This window comes from Gordionus sp. m RMFG-2023, chromosome 2, assembly GCF_954871325.1.
Source record: "Gordionus sp. m RMFG-2023 chromosome 2, tfGorSpeb1-WG-v2, whole genome shotgun sequence".
Lineage (NCBI taxonomy): Eukaryota > Metazoa > Nematomorpha > Gordioida > Chordodea > Parachordodidae > Gordionus > Gordionus sp. m RMFG-2023.
Genome location: NC_088776.1, coordinates 24,682,269 through 24,702,049, shown reverse-complemented (window position 1 = coordinate 24,702,049; position 19,781 = coordinate 24,682,269). Strand labels below are relative to the sequence as shown.

The following is a 19,781-nucleotide window of genomic DNA, read 5'->3' as shown; positions in this document are numbered from 1 at the left end:
AAATAAAGAAAGCTATTGTGAAGTATATATATGGAGGAAATAATAACAAAAAAAAATGCCTGTTGTGACCTTGCTTTAAATTTAAATATATTTTAGGGATTTTATAATAACCCGTTATCAAAAATATAAGTTACTAGCTGATAGCCCGTCAAGAATGATGGGGAATCAGAATTTTCCTATCTTATGAGGTGTATTTAAATATACATTTTCGATTATTTTAATTTATGTGCACTATCAAAAATCTTTTAAACTAAATTTTTATTCATTTATATTGTAATTTATAATCTAAAATATATATTCTTGCTAGACATTAACATATAAAAAGTATGGAAAATTTTAGAATAACCCCTTATCTTAATAAATATAAATTTCTGAATAACAGCTCATAAGATAGGAAAATTTCTGATTTATCCATCATCAAATAAAGGATAAAATTCTGATTCCCCGTCATTCGTGACGGGCTATCAGCTAGTAATATATAATAAATACAATTCAATATCAAAATTATTTAAGGCATCATAAATTAGGATAGGAATAATAAATAACTATTGGTTGGTGATAATCAGCTGGTTATTATTAACCATAATCTAAAAATTAGTCCCGAGCGTGTCCCGTTTTTTGCTTCTTAGTCATTTCCATTTTTTTATTAAAAAATTTGCAATAAGCTTAAAGATTTTGAAATAATATAAAATTATTATTTTTTTATGAATTATAATATTTTTTGGATTATTTTCTATAAATTACTTTAAAAAATATATTATATTTGATACAGACAACTGTGCTATTAGGATATATATTTTAATGAAATATAACGAGATTGATTATGTTAAATTTTAGAAAAAAATCATATAGAAAGGGTTAATTTTTCACTTCATTGAGGCCCAGGGCGTGGGGTTCAAAAACCCTTAAAGCGTTGAATGTTTATTCTTATTATTCGTGACAGTTAAAATTAGTTATTGCTATATTTAAATTCTTCAGGTTAATCAGTATACTAGCTATAAACTGTAAACTAAGCTATAAAATGTATAGAGAAATAATTGTATAAAATTATTCATCTTATTCCATTTTTTTTAATGTCAAATTTAATTGATCCAAACGTTTTTACATTAATAAAAAATTTAAAACAGTTAAAGGAAATTATATTTTTCTCTGTAAAAATTAAATATAAACCTAGCTGTCATTAAGCTGGGCGAGCTTGTGGTGATCGTGGTAATGTTATCGTTGACCAGTAGATATCCACCATCATGCCACTCGTCATGTTCGATTTGCCGCTGTTCTTGATCGCCTATCAAACCTATAGGCATTTGTTTAAATTTGTATTTCGACTTTTGAAGAATAATATAAGCAAATTTGTTGCAAAACATTATATCTGGACTTCATGAGCTTGTAAGCGATTTAATTTTTTATCACATGATTAAAGCCATAGCAAATAACGTTATATTTTTTGTGCCAGTAATTATTAATTTAAATGTTTTATTAAATAAAAAAATAATATTTTAATTTTTTTTAACTTATTAAATTTTCGGAAGGAACCCGGCGAGAGATAGAAGGTAACAAAGGGAGACGCATGTATACCATTTGATTTACATGATGAATTGCCAAACTAAATATAATGGACTCCTCGGTGTCGGTAGCCTCAGATCCCAAGGCTAGACTTTCCTGTTCGGAAAATTTAATCTTTTTTGTAAAAAAATAGGGATTTGGCACCAAATACTAATAAAATTATTGAAATATTATCTCAATCAAAAAGGAGATTGCTGCATATACCTTTTCCGTAAATAAATACCTTGCCGGTTTATATATTTAAGCTTCTTTAGAATATTTTTGTGTATTAATCTATTATAAAAATATATCATAGTATTTTTAAAATACTTATCCCGATGACCCATTTCTATTGGCAGGAAGGTCAACGTTGGTTCTAACGGTCTTTGACTAAGACTAAACCGATTTTTGAGTTCAAATCCGACTAGTTATGGGCCGAGGTTCAGTCAGGTATTTGAATTTAAATCAAACCTAAAAACCGGAGGATGACCTCCCTATCCTTGTATTTAACAAAAAGTCAATGTCGAACATACAGGAATTTTAATCTAAGTTAAAAATGTTTTCCTAAAAATTTAACATTCGATGTCGTAAGGGCAAGGAATTCATTTTTTTTTGAATCTATATACTTATTTAAAAAATCATCATTTTGCATTGAAATAAAAAACCGACATTTAGATGATATTTTAGTTATCTTGTCAAGGAAACATAAAATTAAAAATTATAATGAAAATATTGAAATAAAAAAGGAAGAAAAAATTCTAAAATCAATAATAAAAGAAATAGGCAAAATAAATAATATAAATAAATAATATGGTAAAAAAAATAATGTTAAGTAGTAAATAAAAGTTATTCCAATTGGTAGGTTATGTTTATCTTCTCTGTTGCCTATTATTCCCTATCTAACCTAACATATTTTTTTTGCTACATTAATTATTTTGATTATTTCATTATTAATTTAAAGATTTCTTCTATTTTAATTTCTATACTTTATAGGAATTTTATGTGTCCTTGACAATGATAATTAATGTTAGAAACGTAGAAATAAATTTTAAATTTATTTTTCCAAACGGGTTTTACCATTAAAATAATTATTTTTAAATATAATATTAATGCACGTTAAAAATATAAACACTTTTAATTATCATTTTAATGTTTAAATAAAGCCTGTTAAATAAAAAAAAGGATTTATTTTGATATTCATTTACGTGTTGCGCTGCAATATCCAAAACAATTTTGCAATCTGATCCATTCTTATCAACAGTGTCGAAATTCTATATAAATAAATTTTTATAACCTATAATTTTTGTTATGAATAAAAAATGAAATATACCTTTAGGGAAGAATAGTGATTCTTCAACTGTTTCTGAACATCATTGTAAAATGCATACTCCCAAAATTGTAAATTTGTCCAAACTAAATGGTCTTGCAAACATGTATACGCGAATTGCAGAATACCAGTGCACAATTTCTAGATAAATAAATATTATTTTAAATATGTAAATATTGAATCTCAATGCTATCTAATTAAGACGTATTTTCTTTTTAAGGGTATTCCATAGGGGGTGTTATTTATATGATTCGAAATATTCAGTAACTTGTCAAATTAATCAATCTTTTAGTTGTTAAAATATTTTTTAATAACTAATTTATTAAATATTCTAATATTCCTTCCTTTATCATCAATTTGCTTTTGATATAAACATAATAAAAAAAAATTTTGATAAATTGTCCAAAAATCAAAATTATGTTACAATGATTAAGGCGTATATTTTAATCAAAATTAGAATTATGCCTATAACGAATTATGAAAATTCGAATCATAATATGAATAATGAGAAAAAATATTCGTCGAATAGTAAATTTTTATTATTCAATTCGAATTAGTAGAAATTATTTATAAATATTCATTTATATTCGTAATTTTTAGGAAATATTTTATTTTTTCGTTAGTATTAGTAAGTAAAAATATAAAGTAATTATTAAATTTTCCTAGTAGATTTTTTAAATTTTATTTCTTCTTTTTTTATCTTCATAAGAAGTAAAACATTTAATTGTTGTATATATGATAATATTAATTTTTTTAAATATTTATATTATTATATATTTGTTCGGATAAGGTTATGAAATCATTAGGTTTTATTTCGGTAATTTTCTGTAAATTTTAATATGCTAATGGCAATTAGCTTGGGTTTACTAGAATCCTTAAAGGTGTCATTTTAAGCATCCAAATCTGTATACAATTTTATTTACAAAATATAATCTATTTTTTATAAACATTATAAAAAATTTCTAATCAAATCGAATTGAATAATGATTTAAGTAATCGTAGAATATGAACAATGAATTATTCGATTCAAAAATTCAAATCGAATACGAATAATAGTGTTATTCGATAAGATTCTTTTTTTGTAGGCCTAATTAGAATATGAATTAATAATTATTTAGAACTCCAATTATATAAAAATTTTAATATTGGGGTCCATTATTTACCGGAAATGGTGGATTTAAGTTTTAGAAAAGGTTAATATCCAACCCATAATAATACATAATGGCAGTGACGAAGCATTCATAGAAGCAAGGAAAATATTGCTTGCCTTGTAATTTTTCTTCTAAAATTATCAAATGTAAATACTCTTTGGACCATAGGGGAATAATATAAAATTGCTTGTTTTTTTATTAAATAAAAAGAAAGTTTAGAAAAATTAATTATATATTTTTTTAAATCTTTAATTATTTTTCATACACCCTCAAGAAATTGATCATTGAAAAAAGAAGATCAACACCAACTTTACAAAATTTGGAAAATAATAAATTAAAAATTTTATTTGTAAATTTTTTTTTAGATGAATCAAAAATATGAGTGGCACACTGTCCAAATATTTCACGAAAAATTATCAAAAAAATTTATTGGTTATTTAAATGAAGCTTATTTTCAATTTTTAATTTACATAAACAGGTAACCGAATTAAAGGTAGTGTTTCGGGACGATGAATTTAAAAAGAATATCAATAAAATGCTGAAATTTATACACCGAATAGATTAAAACTTTCAATTTTGAAATTATGCAAATTCATCTTAACTTTGGCTCCAAAAACCGAAAATGAAGAGCAGGGCTTTTTATCTTTAAGTAATAAAAATTTATTGTGTAGACTCAGGATGAGTCAAAATTATGAATCCAATCCATCATTGATTTCAAGTGAAGAATTATAGAAAAATTTAAAAATAACTTTTAAAATTCAAGTAGTTAAATTTTACTCAAAAACAAAGATAATCTTAGCATTTTATAAAGTTTCACTAATAAAAAATTAATCTTCCTTAGTAGTAAACTTCTTCGTCACTGCATGGGGAGGGGAGAGAATATTACCCATGTTTTTTAAAGAAATAAAATATAATTTACCCGACAAAATATGGATGATAAAGGTAAAATAGCAGCTGCAACGTCATTTTCATCATTAATGGATTCGTACTGTTATTTTTTTATATATAAAGTATGATTTAAAAATAAAAAAAATTATTTAAAAAGATACATTTATTATATCGATACTCATGGTATTGGTTAATATTAATATCGGTCAATACTTCAAATTTATAACCTTCATATATTTTAGAAAAACTGTCTTACAATAAGCCATGAAAAAAAACTGGTCTATAAATTTCTAAACCGAAAAGAAATTTCATTTTTTCCCCTTTTTTTACTTGTAAAATTTAATTAATTGAATAGTAATAAAAAGGTACAGTGTTTGCCTTTGTTTTCGAGAAGCTTTTATAATGAGAACACAAAATATGTAAACAATATCCTTTAACATCATAAAAAATAAATAAATAAATGTTATTAACCCTATTTTTATCGTTCATCCGAATAAATTCTCATTTAAAACGAACATTTAATAAAAATAAGCTAGATATCTAAGATTATTTTAAAAAATTCAAAATAAATTTATTTGCTTAAAATAATCTTGCGCATCATTGGTAATACATAAAAATATATTTATAAAATACTCCAATCTATATTTTTTTTAATAAAAAGAATATATATAAACTTATTTTTGAATAAAAATAAGGTTGTGATTTTTTATAGAAAAGAATACTCAACGAGGATAAGTTTGCCTTATAAGATTTAGTAATATAGAATCAAATTCTTTTAATGAAGGAGGTTTAAAAGAATGGCATCAAGTAATTTTATTTTCTAGACCATCATTGTATAATCTTGGAAACACTAAAAGGAAATATTCATTGATATAAAAAATGTGAATCGCATATGCATAATTCATTCGAACTTGGAAGGAATCTATTTTATTGATGAATATTTACTTTTTATAAATATTTTTTTAAATCAATGATGAAAAAAAGAAAAATATCTATTATTAAATTGAAGGAATATATAAATCCATGCTAAGCCATGGCATCCATTAATTATTACTAAACAATATTAATTTTTTTAAGATTATTTCGATATTTTTATGCAATACCAATGGCGTATCCAGAATTTTCTTATGGGGGGGGGGGGGGGATTTATAATTATATTTCTATTTTTAACTATTATTTACTCATTCGTTCCTATGGATATTACAAGCCTTTTATTATTATTTTAAGATAGGTATATTATATTTAATAAAGTTTTTTTAAATGTAAAGTTGAAATAAAGTTTAATGCCATTTTTTTAATAAAATTTGCTTTAAAAACTAGCCTCAGCTTAAATTTTCATACAATATAAGTAGAATATAATTTTTTTATTGAAAATACTAATAGTAGTGTGTATAAAATATTGACTAGAAAATAATTTAAAAAACATGTTTTTGTTAACTTCTTATCAAATACAATATTATACAAAAATTTTTATTAAATACATTAATTATAATATGATTTTTAATTTTCGTGGGAATGTTGTCAATTCATCATGAATTTCGTTTGTCGTTGGAACCAAATCTCTGTGGATATTAGCGCTAACCCATTTAGTCGAGATTCGAAAGTAGTACTTCGTAAATATGTTTTCAACCTTCTCAAGTTGGAAAAAGTCCTTTCATTCGTACATGTTGTAATAGGTAAACATGCAAGAATATAAAACAACTTCAAAATATTAGGAAATTGAGCCAAGGTTTCTTTACACCGATTGAGCGCATCAATAGCATGATTAGGTAAAATAGATAAACGTAGTAAATATTTATACCACAATTTGAATTCACTGATTAAATTTATTTCAGTATCAATATCATAAGAATAAAAATTTGCTAAATATTTAATTTTACCAATAGTGGCATTAGAAAACGAAGAAGGATTTTTGGGTAATAAAACTTGAAGATTGCTAAAGACTTGTTTTTTTATCTAAAAACCGTACTTTTATTTGCGATAAAAATGTATCTAAGAATGGGATGAAAATGGATATATTATAATATTCTTCAGTTGAGCCAATATTTATTTTATATCTCAATAATTGCCTAGGTGCTAGACGAGGTTTAATTAGTGTTATATCATAAAATTTAGCCTTCGATTAAACGTCTAGAAAAATATTATGAAAATATTCGTCTACATTCATTCTTATTGTATCTACCTGTTCATATATATATTTTCCGCTAAATCAATAACCTGAACTAAATCTAAATTTGGTTCTTGTAAATTTCTACAAAGTAGTGAGCTATAGGTAAATAATTTATCGATGCTACTAGTAGCAATGATAAACTCTGATTGATCAATTGAATTATCGCTTCTGACGACACATTACTTTTTTTCATGCTAAGCCTTATTTAACTTTTGTATTTCTATTTCATTTGTTATATAAAATGGAAGTAAAAATGAAAAATATTTAAAAAATTATAAATATTTATTAATAATTAAAATATTATTAAAAATACTTATTAATTCTAACTCACTAATAATTATGAATTTAATAAAATAATTATAATATAATAATAAAATAAATTACCGTTTGATTTTAATCTCTTTGACTAAAAATTTTTCCATTTTATTAATATTTTTGAATAATGGCTAATGTACTCACAAGGAAAGGAATAGTTGGAAAATTGATATTCTAAGCCATGACATCCATTAATTATTACCAAACAATATTAATTTTAAGATTATTTCGATTATTTTTATGGAATACGATGCACAAAATTATTTTAAGCAAATAAATTTATTTAGAAAATTTTAAAATAATTTTACAGATCTTCAGCTGATTTTTATAAATAAATTATAAGTTTTATATTTTTTAATAGATGCTCGTTTTAAATGGGAATTTGTTTGAAAAGAATGGTAAAAATAGAGGTAATAACATTTTTTAAAATATTTTTTATAATTATAAAAAAAGGTCGTTTACGTATTTTCTGTTCTCATAATAAGAGTTCCTATTCGAAAACAACGGCAAACCCTGTAATATAATTTGCTAAATTAATTTATATATTTAATAAAATAGAAAAGATAAATTTATAATCTTTGAAATATTATAATTGCATGGTGGAGTTTATACAAATAAAGTTGAAGTTTCCCAATGATCGTGCAAATATGAATTTGATTGCTATGAACGATAAGACATGATATGATTTTAAAAAATCCATGAAATTATGCTAATTAAAAATTGACACGCCTTATTTAATTGTTCTCTTCCATTTGACTTATAAAATTCTTATTTTCAATTGATATTCATTGATCGAGAACATGAAGTTAATATAGTTTATTTTGAGGATGTTCGGTCATCCTCTGTTGTAGATAGTATCTCTCGTTGGGATCATTTGCTATAACTACTTAAAAAATACTAGGGTTAAGAGCCAAATTACGTTGCAATTACGGGCATGAATGTAAAGTTAGTAGGAAACTGGGAAATATTTGGCGAGTTTATTCATCTTAGCGTCCACGAGAGCATGACAATTTATATTGGATGGCGCAAGAAGATCAATGCCTGAAAAATCTCAGGCAAAAAACTCGATATTCGCCTTTTTTCCAAGAGATCATAGTAGATATTCATCTGTGTGTTTGCCATCGAAACTGTATAGTCGGAATGGCCTCATAGGTTGATGGAAAACCAGTGGATTTTGAGGTTCTGGCTATAGTGTGGTTACACTTTGAATTCCTGAGGATAGGATAGATTGCAATATAGGGAGTAGATGCCTTTGGAGACGATTATGACGCAACACTTCGTTGGTTAACAGCGAGGACAGATTTCTCGTTGGGAAGCGAAAAAGTCGTAACAGATCCCCGCAGAGATAAAAAAAAGATTAAGTTAGGCTCCTCGATTTATGATATGCAACGGAGTTGCAAACTAAAGGGCTATCCCAGTCCTATTGTCGTGTAGATGAGGGGGGGGGGGATCTAGCAAGGAAAGAGATTTCCAAAGATCCATTGCCTATTGAAACAAGAGGTCACGATGTGTATTTATGATGGGCTCACATGATTGGCGAGAGAAAATGAACGCGCGAATAAGTAAGGATGGCGACCTAATGCCAATGCCATCGGCTTTGGTCGGTAAGGCAGCCTGTAAACATGTTAGATCTCCAATTTAAGATTGAATATCTGTTTTCTTAGGCGCTTAATCTAAAGCTCATGTGTGGCAAGAATGGCACAATATTGAAAGATTCGTGAGATGGTAGTGTATACAGAATCTTTGGAATGAAAAGACAGTTCTTCAATAAGAAGAAAGCTTAGAAAGCAGGGAGGCGCGACAGGATATAGCAAGTGTTATCTCTTGTGTAGTTTTAGCAAGTATTGATAGACTCATTATTCCCTACCGGAATTCCCAGAGGAGTTAAAGAGTATAGGTTTGTGTGATTGAACCTAAGACATGATTAAGATCAAAGATGCCCAGGATAAAATATTCACTCATATCTGGATTAAGGCTTAGTCTCAGACTATTCTTGATGGATCAGATTATCTAACTGCCTTCTCCACTTCCACAAGTGGGCAACTTAATATGCCATCAATATACAAATAAGGACATTTTGCTCAAATTGGTTGTTGATTTCCCGAATCAGCTCTGAAGTCCAGGGAGAATAGATGAAACCCAGAGTGTCGCCCTGTTGGATTCTCTCGATAGAAGGAATCAATCTTTATCCGATCTTAAGGTGTGAGTGATTAGCTAGCAATCAAAAACAAATTGAGAACATTCTAAAATGAAGAATTTAGATTCTCTATCAGCTTAGGACTAAACTGGGCCATTGTAACACCTACTATCAGTTATATCTGCAAAAGTCTAGCAATAACCTCGAGTATCCCTTTTAATGTCACCTTTCAAGAGGCTTAGTACTTATAAACTTGGTCATACGGCTCATTTTGAGCGGATTTTTCAAAACGGCTAACTCAATATTTTAGCCAAAAAAATATTGGATAAGCCTCGAGATTTCGATAATATATGTCTAAACCTTTGTTCTTACTATGAGCAAAATCTTCAGTCCTAATATTTTTCTGGATGAAATATTGAGTTAGGCTTTTTTAAAAATCGGCTCAAAATTAGCCGTTTAACAACACTACATATAAATTTATTAATATCTATAACCTTGAGAACCACCAATATCCCATCCTCTTTTGAACCCTCCGGCCTCAGTTCTGTCAGTAAAACTAGACCGAATGGGATGACTCTCACCCCAAGGAATCAATGAGTACCCATTGCTTAGGTTTACATAAACGCAGATCGTTATGCGAAATCCTACCAACTACATCCTAAAACAAAAACTACAAAAAATTAACAAACACCTTATTTTCGTTCCGGTAGTCACTTACACCTGTGGTTCATTTAACAAGTCTTTCAAAATAAATGGAAAAAGTTATGTGTAGTAACAAGTGATCTAACGGAAGATTATTATTCGTGGGGAATATATTGAATTTCAATCCATAGATCATTAAATCCCTCCGTTTTAATTATCCTCAGGATTATACCCATACCCATGACTCTTCATGAATGGTTTAATTTCGAAGGGGAAATATTAGAAATCTACATAAGTCAAACCCATAATATAATTATTACTAACTATTATAAGCCAGAATTAAAAGCCAATTTTTTTAAAAAACATTCCTCATTAACTAAAATCCGGAGTTAATTTAAAAAAAGGTAAGGATATTCAAAAAAAATTAAAACCAAACCTTAATCTAAAATTTTAAAAAGATTACGTTTAAAGCGGTGTTCATAAGCTCGACAACCATATCGAATTGTTGGAAAGTTAATATACTCCGACTGTTGTTCTTAGAATGATATACCAACTGAGAACACAGAACGATTCTCACGTTAACGCTCCCTAGCATGCGAAGAGCGGACAAAAAAGTCTGTTTAATAAAAAAGAATATATAAATAAAATGCAATTTAATGTCAAAAGCCATCTTCCAAATCAACTTATATTACCTTTCTAGCTTGAACCAATTTATCTTTGAAGATATCATCCACGCACGCTCTAAATGTTATCAACCTTTTAACGTTAATGTTGTTACCATCCGGAGTATAATTAATCGATAATTCTGCATTAAAATCGGGGCCAAAGGGAACTTTTTGCATCAGAATCGTAGGAAAAGATGGGATAGGAAGATTTGATGATTCCTTGTGGTTGATATTGTATTAAAGTTTATATTTTAAGAAGTAAAAAAGATATTATTAAATATAATTAGATAAATTATATTAAAAAATTATCAAATAGTGGGGTATTGAAGAGAACTTTATATAGCCATCTTTAAATTTAAAATATCGCATATACGTTTATTTCAATTTTTACCGAATACTTATTAATTATGGCATTTATTAAAAAAATTCTACTTTGTGCCACAAATATTTAAAAATAAAAGGTATCGAACTCACTTCTTCATTTTCTCGCATAAAATCAGACACGCAATTCTCGCTAAGAACCGGGAAAGCCTTGCGGTCATAAAGACTGTCTGATAAGAGTCGGCCGGGTTTAGGAACTTTTTGAGTTACAGATGCATTAAGACATTCCTTTAAATGAATAAATGATATCGTATAATTGTTCGGTAAAAATTTTAATTGATTCTAAATATAGAGTTATTATGTAAATGCTATATATATAAATTCTTTTTAACAAATATATAAATATCCACTTTCATAATTATACCATAGGTTTTAAATTTGTTTATTATTCAACTTTTTCATTTATTAAACCACCTTTAATGAATATCTTAATAGTGAAATAAATAAAAAATTCATTCCTTTCCTTTCCATTTTACAGTTTGAAACTATTTCTTCCGAACCCCATCAATATTTATATTAGTTTGAAGATATGATTAATGTAAATAATTAATTAATACAGGTTTTTTACATTTTGTGAAAGCTGAAGAGCTAAATAACGGATTTCGTCCCCGATATATTTTTCATTTTTGTAAATATTGCCATGAACCTTTGATTCAAAATAAAAAATATTTGCAAAATAAGTATATCAGGCAAAAAAAAGCCCAGGAATTTGGTAAATGAGACTATCTTGATAAATCATATTTCAAAGTTTGATCAAAAAATAATAACTTGGTTACTCCAACATTTGTAAAATAATAATAACCGGAATGGATTGCTTTTTTTAAACCATTAATATCGAAGTATATTTAAAACAAAAAAGGCTTAATTTAATAATGAGGGTTAATTTTTTTAACTAAAATATTATGCGTATTTAAAAACTAAAAAAATATTGTTTTAGGGTCAACACATTTATAATTAAACAAAATAAATATATTTACAAAACTAAAATATTAATTGAGATCAAATTTACAAATAAAAATAATCTTCAGATGTGGGTAAAACTATTGGTACGTGATGTACAAATCTTTATTTGTCATTCTAAATTCGAACATAAAACAATCTTTTGATTTAGGTATGTCTTTGATTAGTAATATCATTATGAGTCTTAAATTCAAAGACCGAATCGAACTTTGACTTTTAATTATAGAAACGAATTATTTTTACACAAAATATCAATAAAGATAAGGTGATGATAATTAAATAATAATAAAAAAAAGTTGATGAAATTTTTTATTATTTATTAACACAATGGCTATTCTTTGCAGTTTTTCCCTGTTTTCTTTAAGGATCCTGTTCATCGTATTCGTGATATTTGGGAGGTGACTTGCTTCACCTAAGACGTATATTTACAGAATTTATCTACTCAATAATAGAATTTTCAGAACCTGGCGATATTTCAATAGCCTCTTATGATTTTAATGTTTCTTGAGTTGATCCATAATCTGGGTATTTCTCTGTTTAAGTGGCTCTGGATTTTACTTGATTACCTTCTATATTATACGCTAATTCCTATTTTTTGTGTTAAATGATTCGCGATATCCACCCAGTTAAATTTTCTTTCATAACAATATTGTATGATTTCCTCAAATCTCGATCTTAAGTCGGTTTGCCTAGTAGAACTTTTGTAACCATAGCTTTCCATATATGCTAGTCCGTAAATCTCAATCCAGATGGATTTCTGCGGGAGTACTGCCAGTGGTTTTATGGGCAGTATCTCGATTTCGGCATTATGATTATCAACGTTTTTCGATGGAAATCTCCATATATAGTAACGGGATTCTGAGACAGAAAGGTTTCACTTTCTTGTGATACAAATTGTCGAGTATTGCTTGAATCACAAATGGGAAAGCGGGCCAATAAAAATTATATTATACTATTTGAGGTAATCTACGTCATGATGGCTATTACAACCCATCTTGATCAATTAATAATATCTAACATTTTCTGCCTATGAGACCAGCGATATTATGTACTCTTACCCATACTGTCGTTTTATGTTCTATGAATAATGAGGTTATTTTATTTGCTACTGGTAAATTTTTCTGACAATCCTGGTATACTTAAATAATTTTTTTAATATCTTAATTTCAACCACACATAAAACCTAGATAGGCTTTTCATGTGATACCTGAGATCCTGAGTATCAACTAAAAACATCATTAGAGTATTTTAATTTGATTGCATAAAATGATTTCAACTTTTGGAGATAAAAATTGTTTAAAATTTGTAACATTCTGATGTATAGCGATTGGACGAATGCAAAGCAATCAATCTGCTTCCATAAAATAAGGGAATTGGGTGAGGTATCTCACCATTGGCTTATAGAACTTCATCAGTAGTTAATATGATAGAAGATATATTTAATAATGAAAATGAATTGTTAATATTTGCCGGATATATATGAAATCGTTTATAAATATATTACATCCTGTAACAGGAGCTATTGAATTATATTATAGTTAGAAAAATATTTTAAGTAGTGCTGTAAAGTAACGTCAAAAAAGTAACGTCTTTACCTTTTTGAAGAAATGGAAAAGCATTCGTTACCCTCTTCTAGAGGTAGCGAGTAACGGCGAATGTTAATCTAATTAATATTCAATCAAAATTCAAAGTAAATATTAATAATAATATTATCATTCTATTTTATAATTTATTTTAAGAATATTATATCCATAGTACTAATTTCTTCAGAAGATGATTTAAGACTTCCATTGCCCCAATTTGAAACATATTTTACATCAATAAAGAAAATTAAGGGTACAAAGTCTACACTTTGTAAATGTAAATTATGTCCTAACGCAAATATTTCAACCTCAATGTCCAGCAGTTCAAGCTTAAAAAAGCATATGAAGGAAAAAAGATGAATTAATATATTATTATTTTAAACATTACTTTAGTAATAGGATATTAAATCATGGGTAAGATAAAATAACCATTAAAAGAAGTATTCTTTCATAATATTTTGAAAAGTTTAATCATGAAATTAAAATATAAACAATTAAATTATACTATAGTATAGGGCTGGGAAACATTAAAAACCCAATATTAACAAAATATTGGTATTGGTTCAAAATATAATATTGGGTTTAAACAATATCTTCTATTTCTTGTTTTAGTATTGCTATTGGTTTAACTTCAAATTGTTAATAAATTTAAAAAATAAAAAGTGATTTTAAAAAACTTTGTTTAAATAAATATGTATTTTTAAATAAATATATATTATGAATAAAACTATGAAGTATTGTTTTAGAGAACTGAACCTAGATATTTTTCCTGATTCCTTTTAAAATAATTCTGAATAATGAAAAAGATAAGAAATTGAAAAATTATCTTTCGCAATAATAATTTCATTTTTCAATGTTTTCCTTGACAGTAAGCTTAGCTAGGGATTAAAAAATGCAATTAAATTTTTAAAAGATTTATCTTCAATTATTGAAAAGTTAAGTTATTTTTAATAAAAAATTCAGGAATTTATTTTAATTAAAAAATTATAGACTGTATATTCCTCAAAAATGAAAGATTATTGAACATTTGAATAGTAATAAAAAAAATTGAAGCCAATCATCTACATTAAAGATAAAAATAGCACAATCAGCTGTTGGTAAATTTATTTTAAATTTTGTAATTGAAGAATACAACAATTCTCAATTGTAGAAAGTAATGCATTTATTAATATTATCAAAAAATTGCAGCCAACTAAAAATATGATGTCTAAAATTACTCTCGTATTAAAAATTAACACATGATACCATGGCAAAGAAATTAGTGGATTTGTGTATCCCAAAATTGTCCATAGATAGTCTTATTAAGGAGAATTAAAAATTTGACGAATTTTGTGATAAATCTAAATTATAGAGATTTTCAGATAACGACAAGTCCTTCGTGGATGAATATTGTATGGTTAGTGCTAATTAAGAAATATGATATGTGTATATATGATTTTATAGGTTATGGATCCGATTGCTACGGTTTTTTCAATTTTAGAGAGGGGAGAAAAAATGCATTTGGGATATCTCACTCCCACCATAACTATTATAATACTAAAACTTAAAAAAATGGCTTTAAATTTACAAGTTTTGTAAGCCGCTTATTAATTCAATCCTGGAAGGCATTGATAAAATGTTTACAATTCAAATATTGCTTACAATTTATATTTTGATTATTATCTTCAATAGATTCAAACACATCTATAATGAATATATACTATCCGCAATAATTCATCCGATATTTAAATTGAATTGGCCCTGGCTAAAATTAGAGGTCAACAAAGGAAGAATGTTAGAACATATTTTCAGTTTGAGAAAATATCTTAATAAAGAAAGAGCAGACTTAATTCCTTTATCCAACACTCGCATCAGGATATTTTCTAATAAAGATAAAAAAAATTTGATGAGGAAATGAATGAAGATCCTAGGTAAATATGATCTATTAAGCTTTTTTCAAAATAAGGATAATTCTTTAAATATTTTTAATAAATTCCCCAAATTATTATTTAATTTATTAAATATAATACAACTTTCCCATCTGCGACAATTGAATATGTGTTTAACATGGCGAAAACTGTGTTGAACACTAAGCGCTCTTGTTTGTCTAATAAAAATTTTGAAAATCAATTGTTGCTTAAAATAAATTAAAAAATTGTTACAAAAAGATGTTATCTTATGAATAATATATATTTTTGTATAATTTTATTTATATTATATATTGTAAAAAATAAATATTTTTTTTGTATATAATATTTAATTTTTTAAATAACGATTAAGCCTTTTGAATAGTCAGTAACGCGCGTTCCTTTTTTCAGACGTAACGAGTAACGATAACGCATTTCTAACGTTTACAGCACTAATTTTAAGACTGTTGAAGTTAAAATTTTTATAGATAAGTTCAGCCAATGATTAGTCAGAATATTGTTTTCAATTGAATTTAGGTCTGAATTATTATTAAATATTTGAATTATATTATCTTATCTCTTTGGTAAATCTTGATATGGGACTTCTTCGTCTTCTGAAACCTTTAGGAATATGAAAAGAATGGGACTTCTTTGTTCTGAAACCTTTAGGAATATGAAAAGAGAACTAGGATTTTACTTATTTTGACATTTTTGCCCATTTTCATATCCATTATGATCAACATGAAATTGTTGAGAAATAAATTCAAAAATATTTCTAAATATCTATCAAGCGCATATTCCTGCCTATAGTTGTCTGAACTTCTTGACCATTTAGAAGAGAAACTCAATCATTCTTCAAACTTATTGGTCAGAGGAGAACAAAATCAAAAGCCACTAAGACCTTTTCAATTGAATAAAAAATAGTTTTGAAGCTATTAGTTATAATTTTAAATTATTTAAGGACTCCTAGCTATAGATTGTAGATGATTATCCGTTATTTTTAAATTTTATATAAATATTTTTAAAGCCTTTTTTAGTTATTTTGTATTAGAATTTTAAGTTGTTAAAAAATAATTCATTTTTTAAAAAAAATTAGATAATATAGGCGATTACAAAAATATTTACTAATCGATCGATATGGGCAAAACAATCTGGCATTGTGCATCTCTAATTTATTGGATATTGGTATAAAATTTTTAGTATATGTGTCAACACCTCGGTATTCCTTATGAATAGAGGGAGTACTGGTTTAAACCCTTAATAAAAGTTTTTATGGTTAATATCCTAATTTTAATAATATCATAGGTCGTTGTCAGGTGATGTTGCCTCGATATTTTATAAATAATATTATAATAAATATTGAAGTGGTTACTTGGTCAAAAATATCAGTCGTTCTATAAGGAAGTCCTCTCTCTGTGATAAAAAAGTTGAATGCCATACTATCGAAGAGCTTATTGATAAATTCATTTCCTATGAAATTCCGGAATTTCATAAACTTGAACTATATATTTTTTAAAAAAATTTTAAGTTAAAACGTTACACAATTCCAATAAGAAAAAACTAACTTTATTAAAAGTTATAAATGGATGAGGAACGATCCTACTAAGCATCAAACATGACCTATAGCCGTAAAATAATTGAGCGAAAAGTCTCAAGAATATAGCCCTTATTTCTTTATCCTAAGATATTTTTTTGTAAATATAAATTAATATATCATGCATAATTATATAAATATATTATAATAAATTTTTGCATGAATAAGCAATACAAAATAAAAGATCTACTTACTAATAGTGATGGAGGAGATGGGGAGGAGTATTCCTTTGGAAAAGCTTGATCGGCATATTCTAAACCTGGATTCATAATCTATTTAATTATTTTTTTTAAATAAAGATATAATATGAAAAAACGAATCAAATTTTAAATATATTTTTATTTAATAATAAATCCTAATATAATAAAAAATTAAGAATAAATTTATTATTATCTTAACAAGATTTTAATAGCTAAAAAATTAAAATACCAATGATAGTGAAGTGATAGCATTATGGTAAATAAATTTGGGCATGAATGATATAGTGACATTGTCAGGGATGATAACGTTACCAGCGTCCAAATCGCCAATTATTATGTCGAACTATATTGTTTATTATATATTTTTAAGAAATTTAATAAAATTATTCAAAAAATAAAATTGGCAATTTTTAAATCTAAAATTTGAGACATATGGAGATACATATTTATAGGACTAGTGCGGGTGTGGTGTACCCGAGCAGGTCTCTATTTTAAATAAAAAAGGTACGTCACACGTAAAAGGGAACATTTTATTACCATTTCGTTAGAGTCGTTTAAAAGTGAGGAGTGAACGCCAATCAAGAAAGGAGTAGGCGTACTAAGGACTTCGATTAAGGTAGCGGGTAATATCGGTATATAAACGTTGCTAAATAAAAAAAAATATTTAAAACTTTAATTATTGTAAATTTATTATTATGAATAAAAAAACGTTGCAGAAATATAATATATCTAATTTTATAAAATTTTACTCAAAAACTAGAAGAAATTATATAGCAGTAGCACATTCATGAAATCTTAAAAGGCCAATTTCCTTTATTAAGCAGTGACCAAAGAAATGTTTTGCTCAAATATAAAATATTTTTCGCATGAATTAAATTTTGAGCAAGCTTTTGCTCCTCGCTAGATACGCCCAAAATTAAAATAATAATTATTTTTCGGTTAAATTATGTCGATCCAAAAAAAGCAAATTAAAAAATGATAAAGGTCATTTATAAAAAAGATATACTTGTATTTTAAAGGAAAGAGAAGACAGCTTAATGCGTTGCAGGCATCGGTTAAACGCTGGTAGCTTATAGAATGCATAAGGATTTTATGATCGGTTAAGCACGCGTTTACCAACAGGATGGAGTTATAGATGCCTGAACATGATATTATGAAACAAAATTTGAGTCAAAAATTTAATTAAGAAGACACGAGTAAAAAATACCCCAATTTAATAAAGTGTTTAAAACTTTTTAAAAAACGAATTTAAATTGATGACTAGGGTTACTCTATTTTTAATATAAATAAGTAAATTGAAGCATTTCTTTATCATATATTTTTGCCCAATGTCACCTTTTCTCGGTGATATTTTTGTTAAAAAGAAATACAAATTAAAATCTCCTTTACATTGATTTATCTCCCCTACCTACTCCCATTTTATTCTGATAATGCTTCCCAACTTCCTATTCCCCCTTAAATTTCTTTGACGATCTTGTCCATATCCACTCTTCTTGGTATAGGTACCGGTGAGGATATGGAAATGATATAACCTATCAAATTTTTAATACCTTAAAAAAAATAAGTATAGTGATTTTACTATATTTAAAAACAATAGGACTTTTTAGTGTGTTTAAAAATTGTTTAAGGATAAACGGCGATGACTCACTGATATAAACATTCACGTTTTATTATTAAAAACTAACAATATTTTATATATCAAAAAAATATACACCTTATATCATTATAAATTTTATCTGTGTATCTTGTAAGAGTGTATCTAGATTTGAGGTCGTCGCCGCCCGGCAAGAACGGGTCTTGAAAATTTTTTTAAAGCTGACGATTAGGCAAATTTATGTGGTTTACTTTCATAAAAAATTGCTACGCTAAGTTGTACATTCCGGCCAGGCTGACCTCTAGTATAGATATATTTAAAGGTATCTTTAAATAACTCTGCCTACAAATCCGGCTCCATTTAATATCTGAACCTTATTTGGAAATCCGGCCTAAGCCGAAAAATAATATCATAGGAGCCTGACAAGATTATTTTTTTAAAAAAGCCTATTTATTTTCCATATGTATATATTTTAAAAGAAACCTAATTGTTTAAATAAGGTAGCGACGGCACAATGGCTTATAGGTAATGATGGAGACAATGCAGGTTGAATGATTTGCAAATCATTTTTTGTCAATGAAAAGGTTATTTGATTTCCACCTATATATTTTTTTTAAAATAATTTTATAGCAATTGTTATTTGTCTTTTTATTTATAGTGGGAAAATTTTATTAAAAAATTTAAATTATTTCCTTTTTTTGGTAAGATTTAAAACTTTGAAAGGCTAATTACACATTTGTGGTCTT

At 26.6% G+C, this 19,781-nt stretch overlaps 1 protein-coding gene across 2 annotated transcripts in view; it reads right to left on the bottom strand.

Moving 5' to 3' along the window:
- LOC135925531 (myotubularin-related protein 13-like) overlaps positions 1 to 19,781 on the bottom strand; it is a 65,710-nt gene that overhangs the window by 25,214 nt on the left and 20,715 nt on the right. For both annotated transcript variants that reach the window (XR_010571664.1, XM_065460912.1), the window contains exons 6-21: positions 19,519 to 19,635; positions 18,448 to 18,580; positions 17,979 to 18,087; positions 17,671 to 17,784; positions 17,436 to 17,513; positions 17,213 to 17,326; positions 17,020 to 17,148; positions 11,787 to 11,864; positions 11,312 to 11,446; positions 10,865 to 11,056; positions 10,636 to 10,788; positions 4,940 to 5,008; positions 2,873 to 3,010; positions 2,748 to 2,813; positions 1,512 to 1,677; positions 1,171 to 1,294 (exon numbers count right to left, since the gene is read on the bottom strand). Coding sequence is in view for 1 of the 2 variants with exons in the window: in XM_065460912.1 (XP_065316984.1) it covers positions 1,171 to 1,294; positions 1,512 to 1,677; positions 2,748 to 2,813; positions 2,873 to 3,010; positions 4,940 to 5,008; positions 10,636 to 10,788; positions 10,865 to 11,056; positions 11,312 to 11,446; positions 11,787 to 11,864; positions 17,020 to 17,148; positions 17,213 to 17,326; positions 17,436 to 17,513; positions 17,671 to 17,784; positions 17,979 to 18,087; positions 18,448 to 18,580; positions 19,519 to 19,635 (1,915 nt within the window). In the remaining variant the exon portion in view is untranslated. The remainder of the gene's footprint in view (positions 1 to 1,170; positions 1,295 to 1,511; positions 1,678 to 2,747; positions 2,814 to 2,872; positions 3,011 to 4,939; positions 5,009 to 10,635; positions 10,789 to 10,864; positions 11,057 to 11,311; positions 11,447 to 11,786; positions 11,865 to 17,019; positions 17,149 to 17,212; positions 17,327 to 17,435; positions 17,514 to 17,670; positions 17,785 to 17,978; positions 18,088 to 18,447; positions 18,581 to 19,518; positions 19,636 to 19,781) is intronic.